The sequence below is a fragment of the Oncorhynchus clarkii genome, chromosome 1, assembly GCF_045791955.1.
Source record: "Oncorhynchus clarkii lewisi isolate Uvic-CL-2024 chromosome 1, UVic_Ocla_1.0, whole genome shotgun sequence".
Taxonomy (NCBI): domain Eukaryota; kingdom Metazoa; phylum Chordata; class Actinopteri; order Salmoniformes; family Salmonidae; genus Oncorhynchus; species Oncorhynchus clarkii.
Window position 1 is genome coordinate 27,706,157 of NC_092147.1, and position 24,186 is coordinate 27,730,342.

The 24,186-nt window shown below is 41.6% G+C and overlaps 1 protein-coding gene across 1 annotated transcript in view; it reads left to right on the forward strand.

Moving 5' to 3' along the window:
* Nucleotides 1-5,418: 5,418 nt before the first annotated feature.
* Nucleotides 5,419-24,186, forward strand: part of LOC139400755 (insulin-like growth factor 1 receptor) — a 159,598-nt gene continuing 140,830 nt past the window's right edge. Inside the window, exon 1 of the mRNA XM_071145437.1 lies at nucleotides 5,419-5,710. Within this exon, the coding sequence (XP_071001538.1) occupies nucleotides 5,617-5,710 (94 nt within the window). The 5' untranslated portion in view covers nucleotides 5,419-5,616. The remainder of the gene's footprint in view (nucleotides 5,711-24,186) is intronic.

The following is a 24,186-nucleotide window of genomic DNA, read 5'->3' on the forward strand; positions in this document are numbered from 1 at the left end:
TGATGGCCACTCCAATACCTCGACTTTGTTGTCCTTAAGCTATTTTGCCACAACTTTGGGAGTATGCTTGGGGTCATTGTCTATTTGGAGGACCCATTTGCGACCAAGCCTTAACATCCTGACTGATGTTTTGAGATTTTGTTTTAATGTATCCACATAATTTTTCTTCCTCATCTGTTTTGTGAAGTGCACCAGTCCCTCCTGCAGCAAAGCACCCCCACAACATGATGCTGCCACCCCCGTGAAATCACGGTTGGGATGGTGTTCTTTGGCTTGCAAGCATCCCCCTTTTTCCTCCTAACATAACGATGGTCATTATAGCCAAACAGTTCTATGTTTGTTTCATCAGACCAGAGGACACTTATCCAAAAGTACGATCTTTGTCCCCATGTGCAGTTGCAAACCGTAGTCTGTCTTTTTTATGGTGGTCTTAGAGCAGTGGCTTCTTCCTTGCTGAGTGGCCTTGCAGGTTATGTAGGCCTTGAAATAAATCCACAGGTACACCTCCAATTGACTCAAATGATGTCAATTAGCCTATCAGAAGCTTCTAAATCCATTACATCATTTTCTGGAATTTTCTAAGCTGTTTAAAGGCATAGTCAATTACTTCTGACCCACTGGAATTGTGACACAGTGAATTATCAGTGAAATAATCTGTCTGTAAAAAATTGTTTGAAAAATTACTTGTGTCATGCACAAAGTAGATGTCCTAACCAACTTGCCAAAACTATAGTTTGTTAAACAAGAAATTTGTGGAATGGTTGAAAAACGAGTTTTAATGACTCCAGGCTAAGTGTATGTAAACTTCCGACTTCAACTGTCTATGTCTGTCACAATACATTTGAACAGACAGTACGTATTTTATGTTTATACAATTGTTAAATTCATATATCATAAACAATTACTGAATTACACCTGAGCAGTGGCATCATGCACCAACGGTTTTTGAGAGGGCACTGATGTTCACTGTGTATATACAGTGCCTTGCGAAAGTATTCGGCCCCCTTGAACTTTGCGACCTTTTGCCACATTTCAGGCTTCTAACATAAAGATATAAAACTGTATTTTTTTGTGAAGAATCAACAACAAGTGGTACACAATCATGAAGTGGAACGACATTTATTGGATATTTCAAACTTTTTTAACAAATCAAAAACTGGAAAATTGGGCGTGCAAAATTATTCAGCCCCCTTAAGTTAATACTTTGTAGCGCCACCTTTTGCTGCGATTACAGCTGTAAGTCACTTGGGGTATGTCTCTATCAGTTTGCACATCGAGAGACTGAAATTTTTTCCGATTCCTCCTTGCAAAACAGCTCGAGCTCAGTGAGGTTGGATGGAGAGCATTTGTGAACAGCAGTTTTCAGTTCTTTCCACAGATTCTCGATTGGATTCAGATCTGGACTTTGACTTGGCCATTCTGACACCTGGATATGTTTATTTTTGAACCATTCCATTGTAGATTTTGCTTTATGTTTTGGATCATTGTCTTGTTGGAAGACAAATCTCCGTCCCAGTCTCAGGTCTTTTGCAGACTCCATCAGGTTTTCTTCCAGAATGGTCCTGTATTTGGCTCCATCCATCTTCCCATCAATTTTAACCATATTCCCTGTCCCTGCTGAAGAAAAGCAGGCCCAAACCATGATGCTGCCACCACCATGTTTGACAGTGGGGATGGTGTGTTCAGGGTGATGAGCTGTGTTGCTTTTACGCCAAACATAACGTTTTGCATTGTTGCCAAGAAGTTCAATTTTGGTTTCATCTGACCAGAGCACCTTCTTCCACATGTTTGGTGTGTCTCCCAGGTGGCTTGTGGCAAACTTTAAACGACACTTTTTATGGATATCTTTAAGAAATGGCTTTCTTCTTGCCACTCTTCCATAAAGGCCAGATTTGTGCAATATACGACTGATTGTTGTCCTATGGACAGAGTCTCCCACCTCAGCTGTAGATCTCTGCAGTTCATCCAGAGTGATCATGGGCCTCTTGGCTGCATCTCTGATCAGTCTTCTCCTTGTATGAGCTGAAGGTTTAGAGGGACGGCCAGGTCTTGGTAGATTTGCATTGGTCTGATACTCCTTCCATTTCAATATTATCGCTTAGACAGTGCTCCTTGGGATGTTTAAAGCTTGGGAAATATTTTTGTATCCAAATCCGGCTTTACACTTCTTCACAACAGTATCTCGGACCTGCCTGGTGTGTTCCTTGTTCTTCATGATGCTCTCTGCGCTTTTAACGGACCTCTGAGACTATCACAGTGCAGGTGCATTTATACGGAGACTTGATTACACACAGGTGGATTGTATTTATCATCATTAGTCATTTAGGTCAACATTGGATCATTCAGAGATCCTCACTGAACTTCTGGAGAGAGTTTGCTGCACTGAAAGTAAAGGGGCTGAATAATTTTGCACGCCCAAATTTTTCCGTTTTTGATTTGTTAAAAAAGTTTGAAATATCCAATAAATGTCGTTCCACTTCATGATTGTGTCCCACTTGTTGTTGATTCTTCACAAAAAAATACAGTTTTATATCTTTATGTTTGAAGCCTGAAATGTGGCAAAAGGTCGCAAAGTTCAAGGGGGCCGAATACTTTCGCAAGGCACTGTACTGCTTAGGTGTAATTAAGTAATTGTTTATGAAATATGAATTTATTAACATAAAATACATGCTGTCTGTTCAAATGTATTCTGACAGACACACATTCTAATGAGAATGATTTCATAAAAATAAATGAGTAGTAACTCTAATTGATTACATATCAAAACATTATTGGAGGTTTGGGGCCACCCAGATAGCTTATGATAGCAAAATGTAATGAATTGCAGGGAATTAGCTATAAAACTGCAACATTCTCTCTCAGCATCATGGAAAAAAATGTAGAATTGCAGGAAATTAGCTTTAAAACTGCAACATTTTCTCATAGCTTCTTGACAAAATGTTTAGAATAACATGATAAAACGGCACCTTTTTCAACAACCTGGAGGTTGTTAGTCCGGCCCTGATTCTCCACATTATTTATTTATTATTGCTGAACAAATATACTATAAAAAATATTTACTAATATTTTGTAAGTAACAAAATATGCTGCAAAATTAAATACGTTATGAAACAAATGCAAAGAAGTGAAACTTTGTGAAACAAAAAGCATGCACCTGCAACATAGATGGCTCAGAAGTGCAAGTGCCTTTTGAATTTTGAAACAAAAAGCATGTCATGACGTATCTATAAGCTAACACCCCAAGTTAAAAATAAGAATTTGTGACCTGTTTTATTATTTGTATCCTATTCAAATTATAATGTTACTTTTGCAGAACTAACATTAATTATTTGAGCCCTGCCCATTGCGCGCTATCAATACAAAACAAGCGAGAGAGAGAACACAGATGAATGAACGCTAATATTGAGTCCAATCCGTGCATTTGAATGATACTCCATGGCGGATTTTACTACTCCCTTTGGGCTATAGTGTGTCAGGCAAAGTACTGTACGTGCACATCAAAAATGTGGAACTGGGTAAGATTATCTATTTGAACATGGTCAATATAGGCTATACAACACATACGGCAGTCTATTATAAGATTAGAATCAATAATCATATACATTTAATTCCAAACATAAAGGTAGGCTATATAAACCTACATTTCCATCCATGTACAACCAACATATCCCGAAAGAATCAAACGGGCACTGCGGAAAATAGACTAGCATAGGCTAGGCTATTTATATGTTCGGTGTAAATTTATAGGCCTACCAATAATCTAATATAACAAATTGTTTTGCATTGTAAACACAATGCATCCAATAATAAAATGTTGTAGCCTACTGTGATTGTAATTATTTGCTTGCTAAATGTTTATCCCGGACATAGGATTTAGGCTACCTATTTTGAATTCAGAGGGAGCTGGATTCTAAAGTGTTTTTACATTTCAAATAACGTTTAGGCAACTGTTATATAATTCACTACTCCCAGGGAATAACAAGTAAATGAGCTCTTCTTCCATATATCGCACTTATTAGGCTACTACACAATATAATATATGGAAAGTAGATATAGCCTGTAGGCAGAATAATGTATATTTACTTTGCTTTTATTACCCTATAGACGAATATGGAACGTTATAACCTAATGACCACCAATCAAAGCAAATAGCTTAATTTAAGGCAACACCATTGGCTACGTGATTTAACGGTTATAAAGGGTTTAGCTGTATGTAGATTATAAACTCTTAATTACTAGTTAAGATATTATAAATGTAAATTTAATACACAGTTATAACACATTGGTTGAAACTGTGTGTTTGTTATGGTGCTTGCCCATGACTGCACGGGCAATAATAAAAGTAGCCTAATAATGAATAACAGTAGCCTGGTCATATATCAACACACAATTTGGCAAATTCAGAAATAACAATCTCACAAATGTTTATTACAGATTTACAAATGTAGCCTATACAACGGGAGCTATAATTAACCGTTTACAAACGATTTATAACCTTTTGTTACACTTGTTTTGGAGGGATGCATCTTTTTTAATAGCCTAAATTACATTTAAAATGACCTTAACATTGGTTATCCATGTCATTGGCTGCTTGCTCCATTCCAGCTTTTCTCCGTGACTTGCCGTATGCTTAGTGCTATGTGTTTCTGTGTGAGCGGAGCTTACTCTTGTTTACAGCAGTGATTCTACGGACTGAAGACCGACAACGAGGGCAAGTGATAGGATTGCTGCTTACTGGAGCTATACGGGAAAACAAAAAAATACACATCATCACCCATAAATGGCTCACAGGACATAACGGAGGCTTGAGTTTGGTGCAAGTATACCATACTACACCCCAACCGAAGCTCTTAAACTTGATAGTCTACTGTTGCGTGGCATAGGTATTTTTTTCAGCCGCAAAGGAGACGATTGACTGCGTTAACGGCGAAAACAGACAGTGCAGGGGGCGGGAGAAAAGGGGGGTGAGATTGGTGAAACAATTTCTGTTGTGGAGGATATTTTGGATTGCGCCCTGTTGGAAAGGCTCATTGAACGGAGTTACGTTCTCATTCATTTCCCATCTCAGCCACCACCCTGTGGAACTGGCCGTAGATTCTCCTTCTAATTCTCATCACTCAGACGGAAATGAATGATATAAGATTGGAATTCCCTTTGGTCTACTACAAGTGAACGTTGTTCGATTGCGAGTCATAAAAACTCCTGCGCACAATTACTGGGGTTTCAAGAAATGGAGACTGAGGATGCGGATTACCATCATCTGTCGAGTGAAATCAGTGGCACAAATGTCTTGCCAGCAATCCTTAAATCATTGTGTCGTTGGCAAGAATAACGAATTGTTTTAATTTATTTAATCTTATATATATATATATTTTTAAATATATAGGCCTAGGCTATATATAATTCCACCAAAACACAAAACTTGGAAAAATTGTAGGCTATACTCTGAACACGAATTTGTATCTACCTGTCAAACAGTGTAGCCTATTTGCTGGACCACGTTTTTTTTTTTTTTTTTTTTACTTTTTGTGAACTCGGTGGCATCATCTCCCTTTTCCACTATTTTGGATTTAAGTTATTTGCTTTTTAGAGAGGTGAATAATTAATTGATCAGGAATGAGATCTGGGACAGAGAGGAATACTTTGACCTTGTTTTGGGGTCTGACGCTATCTGTCTCCACTATCTACCTATGGACGGCAAATGGAGAAAGTAAGTGCCATTGTGATGTCCTACTCAAAATAGTACGGTATACCTTGTCAGGTTTCTTCGGGTTTATCCTCATTCATGCGAGCCGTTACAATGCAACAATGTTTTGCCGCCAATGGTTTAACATTGTAGCTATTTTATGTGATTATTATTTAGTTACAGCTGTATTGTTGGTCTGACTACAGTACTAGTATCTTGTTTTGGTCCACATGACTGTAAAGAGATACATAGGCCTACATGCTAGGCTACATGTTATTGTAGGCTTCATCGCCAGGCTCACGTCAATTCAGAGATGAATTAATTTGGGAGTAGGCTGAATAGCAAAAGCAAATTGATGATGTAAAAACATAATGCCGTATCTAGCTTGATTTAGCTATGGAAATAGCTGAAAATATGGTCACATTGCATAATGTAAACATATATCACATTAGGCTTTGAGATTGTTGATTTTTCCACAGTAGCCCACAAACATATTAGCCTATATGTTTTAGATTTTGATTCAATCTTACAGGCTCATATATTTTAGCAATGAATTAGGCCTACACCTGTAAAAATGTGAGCCTTTATAATGATGCTTTCCCGCAAACGAACGAGGATGAATCCATGGATGAAGGTTAGCCTACTACTTTGACCATGTGGCCATTTTGCATTCGTAGCGGTGGTGGTAGCGCGCGGTTTCCGAGTCCACCAATGTCATTATGTGTATGCACATGCACGCGCAAAGTATAGGTAAATACTGTCCTATTGGTTTATCTTAGCTTTTGGCCTTTTATTTTAGCGACAAAAAATGCATATAGGACCTGATGTCACATCCTGGAGGACTGTGTTAAATGAAATAAGCCTAGTTTTTCTCCAGTTTACAATAGCCTATACAATGGACTAGTGCGTCTCTTTATCCACTTCAGTGCCTTCAAATAAAGGTACAGTCTTAGAAGAAAAAAGTGCTATCTAGAACCAAAAAGGGTTCTTTGGCTGACCCAATAGAATAACCCTTTGAATAACCCCTTTTGGTTCCGTGTAGAACCCTAACTGGTTCCACAGCTGTTTTTTAGTTTACTCAACTTTTGAATTAGTCTTACCTGAATGTAACATTTTTTTGTTGGCCCAAATTTAGCTCCAACTTGAGAAAATGTTGTCGATTTAAAGTTTTGTGTTTGCTCAACTTGTCTCATATGCTTACTCAACTAGAAATTATTATTTGGGCATCTTCACTAAAAAGTGCTGTGGAACAGGTTACACACACACAGTGCTTTTGGCATGCAATGTTTTCAACATACATATTTGACACACTTTGACATACATCATGACATTGTGCATGTATACAGTAATTATTATTCAACATCTCCTCACCTGGGATTTTAGCTCATAATCCCTTGGTTCACGGCACACCGATCTTCCTGCTATGCCACCAATTCAAATCAAATCAAATCAATTCTTTGTCAATGAATGATTTCATCTGTATTGCTATACTTTGCACTTCAAAGTAAATCTCAGCTCTGTTAAAAGTACACTCAAGTAAAAGTATTATTAAAGAGTAACATTAAAACAAAGTAATATTCCCCAACAACCTTAGACAAATATACAGGAAAAAAAACACATTTCATAAATAAGTCAATCAAATCAATGATGAGAGAATAGTCAGATGAATTGCTAATTGACACAGACATGGTGGTGTAGAAGAAAGATCGGAATGCTGTGAACCAAAAGGTAGTGAGTTCAAATCGCAAACATGTTGAATAATAATTACTGAATATGAACATGCACAATGTAATCATGTGTGTCAAATATGTACGTTGAAAATATTGTATGTCAAAAGCACTGTGTGTGTGTTACTGCACAGACTTTCTTTGTGTGAAAATGCCCAAAAAATATTTTTCTAGTTGAATGAACATATGAGACAAGTTCAGCAAACACATAATTTTTGCCTAAGTTTTCTCAAGTTGGTGCTAAGTTTTAGCCTAAAAATGTTAAGTTCAGGTAACACTTTGACCGAAAAGTTTAGTAAACTAAAACAGGCTGTGGAACCAGTTACTTAATAATATTTAGTTGAAACTACTATATATATTTTTTTGCAGTGTATGCAACCTCTTAAAAGGGGTAGGCCTTTTCAGAAACAAGGAAACAAGTCATTGGATACCCAAGTATCCAAAATGATTGTTTATATGCCATGAGTAGGCAAACAAGTGGTGGAATGCATATGAAATGCAGACCTTCTCTGCTAAATTAAATGTACAATTGAGCTGCTACTCAGTCCTATTTCTATTGACAATGCCTCCAGTCTTATCCACATGCATGTTCTATGTCAAGGAAATAGACAGTTCTCAACAATTTTCTTTAAAGAATTTATACATAGTTCACACAAGTGCACCACAATGACTTTGAAGGACTGAGCAGCTTGTAAAGATGTGGATTATTTTCCATAGCATAAAAATATCAATGTTTTGAGGACTGTTGCTGTTGTCAGATCAGCGTTATTCTTTACATTTCCTGTACCTCATCTGTCTTGCAATTAGTTTACATTTTAGTCATTTAGCAGATACTCGTATCTAGAGCGACTTACAGGAGCAATTAGGGTTAAGTGCCTTGCGCAAGGGCACATTGACAGATTGTTCACCTAGTCGGCTCGTGGATTCAAACCAGCAACCTTTCGGTTACTGGCCCAACACTATTAACCGCTAGGCTACCTGCCAGCCATTAACTATTGCTTGCTCTAGTGGTTACCCTCAACAGCTCAGGGAACCTGGGCACCTGGTTCCTGCAACCTGTCATAGCATCTTCCAATTGTGCTGAGTTATGTTAATAGTGTGCTTCATCATGTTTTGAGAAGGCTATGAAAAGGCAATGGCTTATTAGTTAGTGGAGAAGACAACTGGGCTTTGCTATAGCTTCTGACATCATCATTTGGAGCCCAGTTTCCAGCCAGCCTTCAAGAAGGGTCAGGTGTTTTTGGAGAGTGAATAAAGGGTCAAATGTAATAAGGTTTCGGAGCAAGCTTTGCAAGGTTTGCGCAGTATCCAATTTTCTTGTCTCATTCGTTTACACCAGTAAAGACAAGTGGAGGTGTCTAACTAAATAGAAAATATAACAAATGTTTAATCCAGTCATGTATTATCGGAATGGGAAAAGTCTAATGAGGCTCAATGCATTTCTGAAGACTGTGTCCCCTCTGAATTGAGTATATGCCCAGTTTGTGACCATTAATAACATGTAGGCTACTGTAACAGCTCACTTTGATCATGTTTGAGTTTGACTGCTGTTAAGCAACTTAGTGGAGTCTCTAAGGCTAAACACCATGTGGTGGAGCAAAGTGACCCAACAGTGACGGAATCATGTCTCCTGCAAAATCGATTAGGGGTGTAAAAGTACACATATTTGTACCGAACACGGGGAGTCAGTTCAGTCCGCACTGGGAACCCGAATGAATGCATAAAAAATATACTGAACAAAAATATAAACGCAACATGCAACAATTTCAAATATTTTACTTAGTTACAGTTCATATAAGGAAATCAGTCAATTGAAAAAAATGAATTAGTCCCTAATCTATAGATTTCACATGACTGGAAATACAAATATGCATCTGTTGGTCACAGATACCTTAAAAAAAAGTAGGGGTGTGGATCAGAAAACCAGTCAGTATCTGGTGTGACCACCATTTGCCTCATGCAGCGCAACACATCTCTTTCACATAGAGTTGATTAGGCTGTTGATTGTGGCCGGTAGAATGTTGTCGCACTCCTCTTCAATGGCTGGTTATGGAAGGAAACTGGAACATGCTGTCAATCCAGAGCATCCCAAACATTCTCAATGGGTGACATGTCTGGTGAGTATGCAGTCCTTGGAAGAACTGAGACATTTTCAGCTTCCATGAATTATGTACAGATCCTTGCGACATGGGGCCGTGTATTATCATGCATAAATATGAGGTGATGGTGGTGGATGAATAGCATGACAATTGGCCTACGGATCTCATCACTGTATTTTGGTGCATTCAAATTGCCATTGATAAAATGTAATTGTGTTCGTTTTCTGTAACTTATGCCTGCCTATACCATAATCTCACCGCCACCATGGGGCACTCTGTTCACAATGTTGACATCAACAACCCGCTCGCCCACACAATACTATACACGTGGTCTGCTGTTGTGAGGCCGGTTGGACGTACTGACAAATTCTCTAAAACGACACTGAGGGGGCTTATTATAGAGAAATTTACATGAAATTATTTGGCAACAGCTCTGGTGGACATTCCTACAGTAAGCATGCCAATTGCACACTTGCACAAAACTTGAGACATCTGTGGTATTGTGTTGTGTGACAAAACTGTACATTTTAGAGTGGCCTTTTATTGTCCCAGCACAAGGTGCACCTGTGAAATGATCATGCTGTTTATTCAGCTTCTTGATATGCCACACCTGTTAGGTGGATGGATTATCTTGGCAAAGGAGAAAGGTTCACCAACAGGGATGAAAACAAATTTGTGCACACCATGTCTGGGATCTTTTATTTCCGCTCATGAAACATGGCACCAACACTACATGTTGTGTTTATATTTTTGTTCAGATAAAAACTAAAAACACTAGGCCTATAGGCTATGCTTATGCTGTGTTGTATTCCTTGAGTAAATCTGAGCTGACAAAAATTCAGGCTATTCCGTTAAAACAACTAGAGCCTATGCGCACGTTGTTATCAAAATTCAAATCTTAATTGGTGCATTTCATACTGTCCTTTTGTGAGCCTCAGCCGGGAACTAGTTCTGTACGATGGTGAGTGGTGGGGTCGATGAACCAGGAGGATTCTCTATCTTTGTTTAAATCTCCAGTTTGGGAACATTTTGTCTTCCCAGTAGATTTAATAGCGTTGGACAGAGTACTTCGCCACTGCTCAACGTGAATAACCTATACAGCTGCCAACACCTCAAACATGTTGATGCATTTACACCGACATCACTCTAATTTTCCTACCTGCGGAGCAAGATGGAAACGCAAAAAAACAACACAACTACGTCTCCCCTCTGCACTCAAGCAGCCCTTCGCAGCTGATTCTGACCCGGGACAAAGAAATTATGTATGTTTATAGCTGTGGATATGCGCCCATTCTCGGTGGTTGAGAAGAATAAGGGGTTTCAGCACCTCGTGAAAGTGCTCGAGCCACGTTACGAACATTGTCCTCTCGGACCCATTTTAGCAAGCATGTAGTACCTGCTCTATATAAGCAGGTTAAAGCCGAAGTTGTCAATGAATTGGCCAATGCATCCTGTGTTGGGCATACCACAGATGGATGGACCCTCAGGTCTACAGAGAGCTACTTAACAGTGACCACCCATCAACAACAAAAACAAACAAGTAAAACTACAGTAACTGTTGGCATTTCATTTCCCCCCTGTACCAGAACCGAACTGTGACCCCAAAATCACAATACCTACTGAACTGTGGGTTTGGTGAACCGTTACACCCCTAAAATCAATACATTAAGGCCCTTCAGAAACTAATGTTCAGAATTGCTCAATAAGGGGGTGCCATTTGTTTATTAGTTAAACAATAACATTACAACTCACAGATTATACGTAAGTACAGTCTTTATTGCTACTGTCTGTTAGTTGCTATTTATTGGTTGTCGGCTGTTTATTTTTGATAGAGGCCTATATCTGTAGTACTTTGGTGGTTGCATTTACGTTATAAGTGAGTATGGGTATCTATCAGAAATTAAACTGACAGTTGGCTTCTTTAGGAGGGGTGCTTGTTTATCTATGTGATGTCTGGTTGATTTTGTATAGTTACTAGCTAGTGTGTGTAGCCCTGTGGATGTAATTGATGAGAACGGCTGTGTTTTGTGCTACGAGGAAAGGAAGGGGATGTGGGATATTGCAGATGATTGTGACATGGAAAGGAAACGGAACAACCTCAATTAGCATTAAAAAAGGAGGAGGTGTTATGGTGAGTGAATGAGGACCCAAAAGCGAACTAACTTAAACAGAGCTTCTTTAATAACCAAACATAGGTAGGCTCAGATAGACCGGCAGATTCCGACAGGACAGGACAAGGTTACAGCAAACATGACGATAGTCTGGCTCAGGCATGAAACACAACAAACAAGAATCCGACAAGGACAGGAACAGAAACAGAGAGAGATATAGGGACCTAATCAGAGGGAAAAAGGGAACAGGTGGGAAACGGGGTGAATGGGTAGTCAGAGGAGACAAGGAACAGCTGGGGGAAAGCGGGGGAGAAAAGGTAACCTAACAACGACCAGCAGAGGGAGACAGGGTGAAGGGAAAGGACAGAGACAAGACACAACATGACAGTACATGACAGTACCCCCCCACTCACCGAGCGCCTCCTGGCGCACTCGAGGAGGAAACCTGGCGGCAACGGAGGAAATCCTCGATCAGCGCACGGTCCAGCACGTCCCGAGAGGGAACCCAACTCCTCTCCTCAGGACCGTACCCCTCCCAATCTACGAGGTACTGGTGACCACGGCCCCGAGGACGCATGTCCAAAATTCTACGGACCCTGTAGATGGGTGCGCCCTCGACAAGGATGGGGGGGGGGGGGGGGGGGGGGGAAGACGAGCGGGGGCGCGAAGGACGGGCTTGATGCAGGAGACATGGAAGACCGGGTGGACGCGACGAAGGTATCGCGGAAGAAGAAGTCGAACTGCGACAGGATTAATGACCCGAGAAATACGGAACGGACCAATGAACCGCGGGGTCAACTTGCGAGAAGCCGTCTTAAGGGGAAGGTTCTGAGTGGAGAGCCAAACTCTCTGACCGCGACAATATCTAGGACTCTTAGTTCTACGCTTATTAGCAGCCCTCACAGTCTGCGTCCTATAACGGCAAAGTGCAGACCTGACCCTCTTCCAGGTGCGCTCGCAACGTTGGACAAAAGCCTGAGCGGAGGGGACGCTGGACTCGGCGAACTGAGATGAGAACAGCGGAGGCTGGTACCCGAGGCTACTCTGAAAAGGAGATAGCCCGGTCGCAGACGAAGGAAGCGAGTTGTGGGCGTATTCTGCCCAGGGGAGCTGTTCTGACCAAGACGCAGGGTTACGAAAAGAAAGACTGCGTAAGATGCGACCAATAGTCTGATTGGCCCGTTCTGCTTGACCGTTAGACTGGGGGTGAAAGCCGGAAGAGAGACTGACGGAAGCCCCAATCAAACGGCAAAACTCCCTCCAAAATTGAGACGTGAATTGCGGACCTCTGTCCGAAACGACGTCTGACGGAAGGCCATGAATTCTGAAAACATTCTCGATGATGATTTGTGCCGTCTCTTTAGCAGAAGGAAGCTTAGCAAGGGGAATGAAATGAGCCGCCTTAGAGAACCTATCGACAACCGTAAGAATAACAGTCTTCCCCGCTGACGAAGGCAGTCCGGTGACAAAATCTAAGGCGATGTGAGACCACGGTCGAGAGGGAATAGGAAGCGGCCTGAGACGGCCGGCAGGAGGAGAGTTACCGGACTTAGTCTGCGCGCAGACCGAACAAGCAGCCACGAAACGACGCGTGTCATGCTCCCGGGTGGGCCACCAAAAACGCTGGCGAATGGAAGCAATACCCCGAACGCCAGGGTGGCCGGCTAACTTGGCAGAGTGAGCCCACTGAAGAACGGCCAGACGAGTAGGAACGGGAACGAAAAGAAGGTTCCTAGAACTCGAAACGAGCGAAAAACAGCGCCCAACGCGCCTGACGCGCATTAAGTCGTTTGGCAGAACGGATGTACTCAAGGTTCCTATGGTCAGTCCAAACGACAAAAGGAACGGTCGCCCCCTCCAACCACTGTCGCCATTCGCCTAGGGCTAACCGGATGGCGAGCAGTTCGCGGTTACCCACATCATAGTTACGTTCCGACGGCGACAGGCGATGAGAAAAATACGCGCATGGGTGGACCTTGTCGTCAGAGAGGGAGCGCTGAGAAAGGATGGCTCCCACGCCCACCTCTGACGCGTCAACCTCGACAACGAACTGTCTAGAGACGTCAGGTGTAACAAGGATAGGAGCGGATGTAAAACGATTCTTGAGGAGATCAAAAGCTCCCTGGGCGGAAACGGACCACTTAAAGCACGTCTTGACAGAAGTAAGGGCTGTGAGAGGAGCTGCCACCTGACCGAAATTACGGATGAAACGACGATAGAAGTTCGCGAAGCCGAGAAAGCGCTGCAGCTCGACGCGTGACTTAGGGACGGGCCAATCAATGACAGCTTGGACCTTAGCGGGATCCATCTTAATGCCTTCAGCGGAAATAACAGAACCGAGAAATGTGACGGAGGAGGCATGAAAAGTGCACTTCTCAGCCTTCACAAAAAGACAATTCTCTAAAAGGCGCTGGAGGACACGTCGAACGTGCTGAACATGAATCTGGAGTGACGGTGAAAAAATCAGGATATCGTCAAGGTAAACGAAAGCAAAGATGTTCAGCATGTCAGGACATCATTGACTAATGCCTGAAAGACAGCTGGAGCGTTAGCGAGGCCGAAAGGAAGAACCCGGTATTCAAAGTGCCCTAACGGAGTGTTAAACGCCGTCTTCCACTCGTCCCCCTCCCTGATGCGCACGAGATGGTAAGCGTTACGAAGGTCCAACTTAAGGATCTCGAAGGCTGAAGACATAAGAGGAAGCGGATAACGATTCTTCACTGTTATGTCATTCAGCCCTCGATAATCTATGCAGGGGCGCAGACCCGTCCTTCTTCTTGACAAAAAAAAACCCCGCTCCGGCGGGAGAGGAGGAGGGGACTATGGTACCGGCGTCAAGAGCTACAGACAAATAATCTTCGAGAGCCTTACGTTCGGGAGCCGACAGAGAGTATAGTCTACCCCGGGGGGGGGTGGTTCCCGGAAGGAGATCAATACTACAATCATACGACCGGTGTGGAGGAAGAGAGGTGGCCCTGGACCGACTGAACACCGTGCGGTCAAATCACCAGGCTCCTCCTGTGAAGAAGAGACAGAGGAAACAGGAGGGATAGCAGACATTAAACATTTCACATGACAAGAGACGTTCCAGGAGAGGATAGAATTACTAGACCAATTAATGGAAGGATTATGACAAACTAGCCAGGGATGGCCCAAAACAACAGGTGTAAAAGGTGAACGAAAAATTAAAAAAGAAATGGTTTCACTATGATTACCAGAAACAGTGAGGGTTAAAGGTAGCGTCTCACGCTGAATCCTGGGGAGAGGACTACCATCCAGGGCGAACAAGGCCGTGGGCTCCTTTAATAAGGCACTGCAGGAAGCTGACGAACCGGTCCAGCGTAGATGGACCGACAAGGTAGTGCAGGTGAGTAGTAGCGCTCACCAGTAGCCCTCCGCTTACTGACGAGCTCTGGCCTTTTACTGGACATGAAGTGACAAAATGACCAGCGGAACCGCAAAGGACAGAGGCGGTTGGTGATTCTCCGTTCCCTCTCCTTAGTCGAGATGTGGAACCTCCCAGCTGCATGGGCTCAGCACCCGAGCAGAGGAAGATGGTAGTGATGCGGAGAGGGAGACGACGGAGAGCGCGAGCTCCTTTCCACGAGCTCGGTGACGAAGATCAAGGAGGACTCAAACAACAAACAATTGAGAGCTATTGTCCAGTGTGGTCAGGCCAGTGTCCTCGCCACTGTGAATCACAGAGTGGGGCATTTCTCAGCATCCTGCTGAGCACGGCAGAGTCCCACCGCCTCTGTAAGGGCATGACATTTTTTTACTCTTGAACTTTGGGATTCCATTGGACTTCAGTCCCTCAAGCCATGGGTGGGGTTTCTCAACATATAGCTCACCATCATGTGTAGGAGGACTGGAGACAAGTTCAGAACTTTCAGGTGTCAGACCAATACAGCCAAGATAATGGTAAACAAGTCCGTGTTTACCATTTCACTTAGAGCAACAAACCTTGGTCACTTTCATTTCATGGTAAAGTTTTTTTTTACCCTAAATTATTGTTGATGCCGGCCAATCTGTTTTTACAATATACAGGGTAGAGGTCGACTGATTATGATTTTTCAATGCCGATACCGATTATTGGAGGACCAAAAAAGCCAATACCGATTAATCGGCCAATATTTTATTTATTTATTTGTAATAATGACAATTACAACAATACTGAATGAACACTTATTTTAACTTCATATAATACATCAATAAAATCAATTTAGCCTCAAGTAAATAATGAAACATGTTCAATTTGGTTTAAATAATGCAAAAACAAAGTATTGGAAAGTAAAAGTGACAAGGTGAAAATCTGTCGTTCTGCCCCTGAACGAGGCAGTTAACCCACCGTTCCTAGGCCGTCATTGAAAATAAGAATGTGTTCTTAACTGACTTGCCTAGTTAAATAAAGGTATAAAAAAATATATATATATTGCCAAATCGGCGCCCAAAAATACAGATTTCCGATTGTTATGAAAACTTGAAATCGGCCCTAATTAATCGGCCATTCCGATTAATCGGTCGACCTCTAATACAGGGTACAGAATATACATGTATTTTGCTATGATATTGCCCATTTCCCAAAGGGTTTAAAAAATCTGCAAAATTTAATCAAGGGCTATATTTTATGCATAGAATATACAATTATTCCGGGCATAGCAAATTAATGGCCACGCTCCATCAAGTCTTGTATACTTTCTACCCTATGCATTTTAATAATCTGTCCACGCTAATAAAATGTAATTAAGTTCGCTTTTAACTCTCACCACAGTAAACTTTCCATGCCATTGCTTCCAAGTATACAGCAAACAAGGCTCAATGATACATTGAGAGGGAGGGAGCGAGAGAGAGAGAGCGAGAGAGAGAGGGAGAAAAGGTGTGAGAGAGAGTTAGAGAGAGGAGAAAGTTGGTGTTTGAAAATAGAATGTGCAAAAATACTCCCACTAGGGAAACAGACATGGTTTTGTTGATTGAAAGAGTAGAGAGTTTGTGAACTGTTTTATTGGTCTTTGCTGTTCACACGGGCGGTCTCTGGACAGCCTGGCCTGGCAGCAGACAGATGCTCCTATCGAGTCCCAGCCACACTCTGACACACACACTATTTGAGGTACTCCTTTTGGCTAGCATGACTCATCATTTTACTCAGCTGCTTCTTTGCTGCAGCTCAAGTAAAGGTTTAAGTGAAGTGTGGGATTCAGGGCTAAAATCACAATTTAGAGTAATGACGCTATCCTCAACTGGATGGCCTTGAATGAAGACAGATCTCACTGTGTGTGCGTATTGTTAGACTCAGCTTCCACTGTTTGTTCATGTCCTGTGACTGCTGGCTCTTGTTTAACACAGACACACTGGCATTTCTATTGCATAGTTACGACAGGACCCATTCCTCCTGGAAAGCAGAATGGCATTAGCTGTCACCAAGGTTACACAGAATGGGGGTTAGATGTTCCTCTGCACTTGACATCCACGCTCCCTCTCTACCTTTGGCTGAGTGGTACAGAGGACTGTGATGCAGTGGTCCTTGTGACTAGGGCTTGGGCTAGTGACTCAGACATGAATGCATCCTCTCTCTGTCTCATGGGTGAGACAGTAAGACTCTAGGGATGTAATGATTAACCAATACACATCGATCCCCGGTTCAAATGTTTAAGATGCAAATGCATTCGGTTTGCGGGACCCCAAACTGATCCAAAATAAGCATGCATCGGAAAGAAAACCGAATCAAACGTTACGAATCACCGGTTTATTAATGTTTTTTACTTCTATTGTTTTATTCCAAAAATAAATCAATTTTGTGACTGAATTGATGCGTCCTCTCCTTCAGTTCAGTAGCCCAGGGGTTGCAAAGTTTTCACTCACACCCCCCTTCCAGCATTGGGGAACATCCCACGCCCCCGCTGCGCGAGCTCGTGCCATATGGGCGCAAGCACTGTTCATGACATAAATTGTTCACTTTTTGTTGGCGGAAAGAAAATGTTGCAGGTTTAATGCTTATTTCCTGCAATTATGCACATGATGTCATGGGGTACATAGAAAATGTTGCAGGTTTTAAAAAAATGTATTTTGCCATGTTAAATGTGGATTCATGTGATATTTTAGTAACTCGAACATTACTACAAAATCTACGGGCTAAAAAGCCTAGCTAAAAAATGTTAGCTGACATGAGCTAGTTGATCTGGACATTTCTGACTAGTTATAAATAGCTCTCTGCGGTATACAATGACTGACATGACAAGAGGAATACTGATGATGTACTACTCAATTTAAAAATGTCACCTTGTGCGTTCTACTATTACAACGTTCAAGAGTAATTTAATGTACGCTACCAGTCAAAAGTTTGGATCCACCTACTCATTCAAGGGTTTTTCTTTATTTTTACTATTTTCTACATTGTAGAATAACAGTGGATAAATCAAAACTATGAAATAACACATAAGGAATCATGTATTAACCAAAAAAGTGTTAAACAAATCAAAATATATTTTATATTGTAGATTCTTCAAGTAGCCACCCTTTGCCATGATGACAGCTTTGCACACGCTTGACATTCTCTACTTTGAAGAATCTCAAATATAAAATATGTTTTAATTGTTTAACACTTTTTTGGTCATTACATGATTACATATGTGTTATTTCATGGTTTTGATGTCTTCACTATGCCCCATAAGGCAGTGCACAATTGGCCCAGCGTCATCTGGGTTAGGGTTTGGCTGGGGTAGGCCATCATTGTAAATAAGAATTTGTGCGCTGTCCTATGGGACTCCCAATCACGGCCGGTTGTGATAAAGCCTGGTTCGATTCCAGCCTGGAATCAAACCAGAGTCTATAGTGACGCCTCTAGCACTGAGATGCAGTGCCTTAGACCGATGCTCCACTCTGGAGCCCAAAATGTATAGAATTGTGTTATAAAACAGCAATTTTTGTCTCTGCACCATGCTAAAATGTGTTGAAATGCAGTAAGTTACCTGATATTTATTTTTAGGATGAATAAATCCCCTCCTCCAAAAACAATATAAACCACACGCGATAGTCCTGTCCTACTAATTTCTAACATGCTGACCGCACCACTTGCGTTGCAAAATACATTTAAACGTTCATGTTATTCAATTTTTGCACCCACACTGCTCGTGCACGCCAATGAGCGTCTGATTTGCCAAGCGCTAAAATAGAAGTAAGTTCTATTTGTGAAGCTGAACGCGATGCAAGTCCTGCCTCTTCCATCTCCTCATTGGTTTATAGAAGCAGATACCCACGTGCCATCTCCTCATTGGTTATTCCCCCGTGGGTGATTGAAAGATGAACTGAGTTCGGTCGGTAGTCATGGTAACTATGAAAGTTAGATGCCAATCGCCATATAAGTCCAAAGAAGAAAAAGCCTGGAAGGAGGAGAGATGACTAGAAAATATTTGGTTTACCCTTTTATTTGTGGATTAATTGTCAGAGTAGAGGACCTTGTGCATTTCAGATAAAATAACAACTCACGGTTTATATCCTAGGACAAATTAGCTATCAACAGCAAGCTAGCTAAATAGGACAAGTTAGTTAGCTACATTTCCATAAATATTTAATGCTTTTCGACCTGTCCCCAAATTAATATAATTGATTATATACATGACCTGCGTGTCATGATCAAGTTCGATGTGGGGGGACAAAACCAATTTGCGCAAGATGGCGCACGCGTGCGGCCGGTTTGGGTTCGGTGTAATTGTAAATGTTAACATAGTACTATCTAGAAAAATGAATGAAAGTTAATCATTGTGTGAAGATGATTTCAGATGAAAGTTGGGTGGTATCTTATAGTGGGGTGGTAGATGCTCAGTCTGACCTATGGCTCAGCTCAGGTGCCTACACACACCATTGACATTGACACACACACACACACACACACACACACACACACACACACACACACACACACACACACACACACACACACACACACACACACACAGCTTAGAAAAGTAATCTCAGAACGATCCAGCTCAGAGAGGCCCAAGTCCTGAGCTTCCATCATCAGCAGATATTAATTTAAAATGGAAAGTAATGTGTTCATTCAAAAAAATTGTGTGCATCGAATTGAACCGAATCGCATCAATTCGTTCTCCTAATCAAACCGAATCGTACACTGAATCGTTTCAGACTAAAACGTATTGTTCCTGTATCGTATCAGAGCCCATGTATCTAGATGTGTATCAAATCATTCATGAAAGGAGAGATGCACATTCCTATAAGACTCCCACTCTATCTCGTGACTGGAAGTGCTCAGTCTTTCCCACTGTGCCTCTGCCCATCCCTCAGCCCTGGTTCCGCTAAGGGGGCAATAATGCCGGCATATCGTGCCTCACCCCCAGCGAGGGAGTCAGCGCAGTTTGCATGCCTGTGTGTGTGTGCCTTGTGCTCAGCTCTGCTCTCTCACTGCAGTCCACACAGCATGGCAGGCAGCCTGACAGGGACTGTGCAGGCAGGGATGGGAAAGTGTGTCACTGTGCTAGTTTATGAGAGTGCAGTCAAATCCTCTCCTACGGCCTCTCCAGGCCGCCAGCTGAGGTTTACAATGCTTAATTAAACACTTATTTAAAGTGGGCTGTCAAGAGTATTTGCTCATATGCAATCTCTGGCCAGACGCATACATGATCATGTACTGTGGGCCACGGGTTTAATAGCCCATGGAGTATTGTACAATTTGCAGTATGATTGCAAATGTTATCTCTTCTAATAGATTGCACAGTGACAGGCTGCAGATCAAGAGACTGTGGCCAGATCCATATTGAAACAGTGACTTTCATAATTTTTATGATTGTTCTGGGGGAACATCCTCTCTTTGGTAATGTGCAGCTCTTTGATTTGTAACACTTGATATGGACAAACCATATAAATAAGCTGCAACATACTGTGGATGTCGTTTCAAATGGCTGGGGAGGTAATGTTTCAGCCTCAATAGCTCAACTGCTAAACTTAAGTGGTATTGGAATGTGACCTGATTGTGCAAACCCATTAAACGTGACTATAAACTATATTTAAAAGACGACAGGTATGTGTGTGTTTACCCCTTCTCTGCCATGCTGCAGTCGGGCCGAGGTAAGGGTTTGGAGTGTGTGTAAGGGGGTGACAGTGTTGTGTTACTAGTCTGGGTCTGATATCTGAACCTGTGCTTTTGAAGTGAGGACCATGCAGGGGAAGTGGCCCACCAGACCACTGGTCAGATGACTTCCAGCATGTGAGGGATTAAGTCAAGTTGAGGTGTCAGGTGTGAGGGACAAGTTTCAAGTTTTATTAGTCGTATGTACAGGATACACCTGGTATACACCGTCTAATTAAATCCTTACTTGCAGGTTCCTTCTCGGCAATGCAACAGCAATAAGAAATAAGAAAATATAAGAATACGACCATAAAGTACATGGCTCAGAATAGAATAAACATCTGAGCACAGTATAAAAAAACAAACCAAGGTTGAGCAGGAACCGGCAAGACTCGTGCCCTCCTCAGCGCTGCCATCTTACATTAAACTTGGAGGGATGGAGGTGACCTGGTCCACTGCATTTGCAACTGCTCATCAGGCTCTCACATTTGTCTGCATTAGAGGTCGACCGATTATGATTTTTCAACGCCGATACCGATTCTGATTATTGGAGGACCAAAAAAAGCCGATACCGATTAATCGGACGATTTTTATATATATATTTGTAATAATGACAATTACAATAATTCTGAATGAACACTTTTATTTTAATTTAATATAATACATCAATAAAATCTATTTGGTCTCAAATAAATAATGAAACATGTTCAATTTGGCTTAAATAATGTAAAAACAAAGTGTTGGAGAAGAAAGTAAAAGTGCAATATTTGCCATGTAAAAAAGCTAACTTTGAAGTTCCTTGCTCAGAACATGAGAACGTATGAAAGCAGGTGGTTCCTTTTAACACGAGTCTTCATTCCCAGGTAAGAAGTTTTAGGTTGTAATCATTATAGGAATTATAGGAATATTTATCTCTATACCATTTGTATTTCATATACCTTTGACTATTAGATGTTCTTATAGGCACTATAGTATTGCCAGCCTAATCTCGGGAGTTGATAGGCATGAAGTCATAAACAGCTCAATGCTTGAAGCACAGCGAAGAGCTGCTGGCAAATGCAGGAAGGTGTTATGTTATAATTATGTACAATTCTGGCAAATTAATTACGGTCTTTGTTAGGAAGAAATGGTCTTCACTCAGTTCGCAACGAGCCAGGCAGCCCAAACTGCTGCATATACCCTGACTCTGCTTGCACAGAATGCAAGAGTTAAAATAAATTCATGGTAGCAGGCAATATTAACTAAATACGCAGGGTTAAAAATATATACTTGTGTATTGATTTTAATAAAGGCATTGATGTTTATGGTTAGGTACACATTGGTGCAACGACAGTGCTTTTTTCGCGAATGAGCTTGTTAAATCATCACGTTTGGCGAAGTAGGCTGTGATTCGATGATAAATTAACAGGCACTGCATCGATTATATGCAACAAGGACAAGCTAGATAAACTAGTAATATCATCAACCATGTGTAGTTAACTAGTGATTATGTTAAGATTGATTGTTTTTTACAAGATAAGTTTAATGCTAGCTAGCAACTTATCTTGGCTCCTTGCTGCACTCACATAACAGGTAGTCAGCCTGCCACGCAGTCTCCACGTGGAGTGCAATGTAATCGGCCATAATCGGTGTCCAAAAATGCTGATTACCGATTGTTATGAAAACTTGAAATCGGCCCTAATTAATCGGCCATTCCAATTAATCGGTCTACCTCTAGTCTGCATATCTGAGAAAAACAAACTGTGTAAAAAATAGACTAGAACTGAAAAGTGTACAGGATAGCATAATGTGTTCTGATGGACAGAAACTTGTGGGTGAGTAAATTCAACAAGATCCAGCCCCAGTGTTTTTTTCCCATCACATTACATTTCAGAGCCGAGAAAATACTTCCTCCTCTTAACAACTTTTCTGGAGTTTACAGCAGGAAAATATACAATTAATCCCATTCTGAGAATGGTCTCATAACGGTCTTTTAAATGGTTTCAGTCACCTCTGATTAACAGATACTGATCTTGAGTTGGTACTGACTTCCTCTCCTGTTATGAGACGCAGCTTAACCGTGAAAGTTCAGTTAACACAGAATGTGCATTTTTTTATCTGTTAAAAGATTGCGGCTGATATATTGTGATAGTCAAGTGGTTTACTACACTTGGATTTTTACTTTGTTTGAGGATAGCAATATGCTGCGCAATGGCCATGTCTTGATTTCACTCTTTCACAGGGTCACCTGTGTGTGTGTTTGTTTGTGTGTGTATGACTGTGTGTGGAAGACATTCCTATGTAAGGTCAGGGCAAGGTTATCAATCATAACCATGAGCCGCTGGATTCCATTACACGCTGGAGATACGTGTGTTTACTCAGCAGTATGAACAGTGCAAAGGGACAGGAAGAAGCACTTTATTCTATGTGTGCTTATCCCACTGTGAGGACAGTGGCCAGAGACAGCTGTTACACAACAATAGGAAATGACTCCTGTCATGATTGGCATTTTATTAATTTCCCCCATACTCTCTGTTCAAATGAATTTGGACAAATATGAAGATTGTTTTAGATTTAAAATACAATCAAAAGGGATGCCAGTGTAATGCACCTTAATTCACCTTTATTGCTTATTAAGTGATAGCCCATCACAACATATGGATCAGACTTAGCAGGATGCACAGATCCCCGATGGCTTACCTTTGAAGCAGATCTACTCAAGCCTTTTCCAAGGAAATGATTGGAATTCCTGGTGCTTAACACAGTTAATGACTATAACAAGTGTGTGAGAAAGGAGGGAGTAGGAGTCTCTTTCTCCTGCTCTCTCTTTCCCCATTTGTTGGCATTATGTGGGAGAAGAGGATGTGGTGTTATGTTGGTTTGAGAACAGAGATGTCGCGACATGTTCAAGTGGAGGATTGTCACAGGTTTACTAGTACTATTAGACATTCTGCTAGTGTGGTCTTTTGTCAATCAATCCAATGTATTTATAAAGCCGTTTTTACATCAGCGGTTTTCACAAAGTGCTTATACAGAAACTGAGCCTAATACCCCAAAGAGCAAGCAATGCAGATGTAATTGCCACAATAGCGTTCCAAAATAATTGAATTCACCTTCTCCTTTTATCGCCAACGGGTTTTACATCAAGAGCAAGGCCTCAGATAGTCTTGCCTGGCAGAAACCCTATCTCCTCCGTTGCCACAATATCCACCACTGCCCCTGCTCCTGTCTCTTCCCCACCAGACTCCCTCTGATTCTATTAATGCCTCCAACAGGAAGTGAGGCCAAGAGTTTCTCTTTACTTAACAAACAAATTAGTCTTTGTGTTTGAGTTGCTCCACCCCTCCTCCCCTCTCTCTGGCTGGTCGAGGAGCAGGGAAATTCTCAATGAAACAAAGAGGACACGCAGCTTGGTGGCTCAGAAGTGGATCACCAGAGCTTTAGTGTCGATAGGAGAAAGCAAATACTATTTTCAACGGGAGTAATCATTTCCGTTCTAAATTTG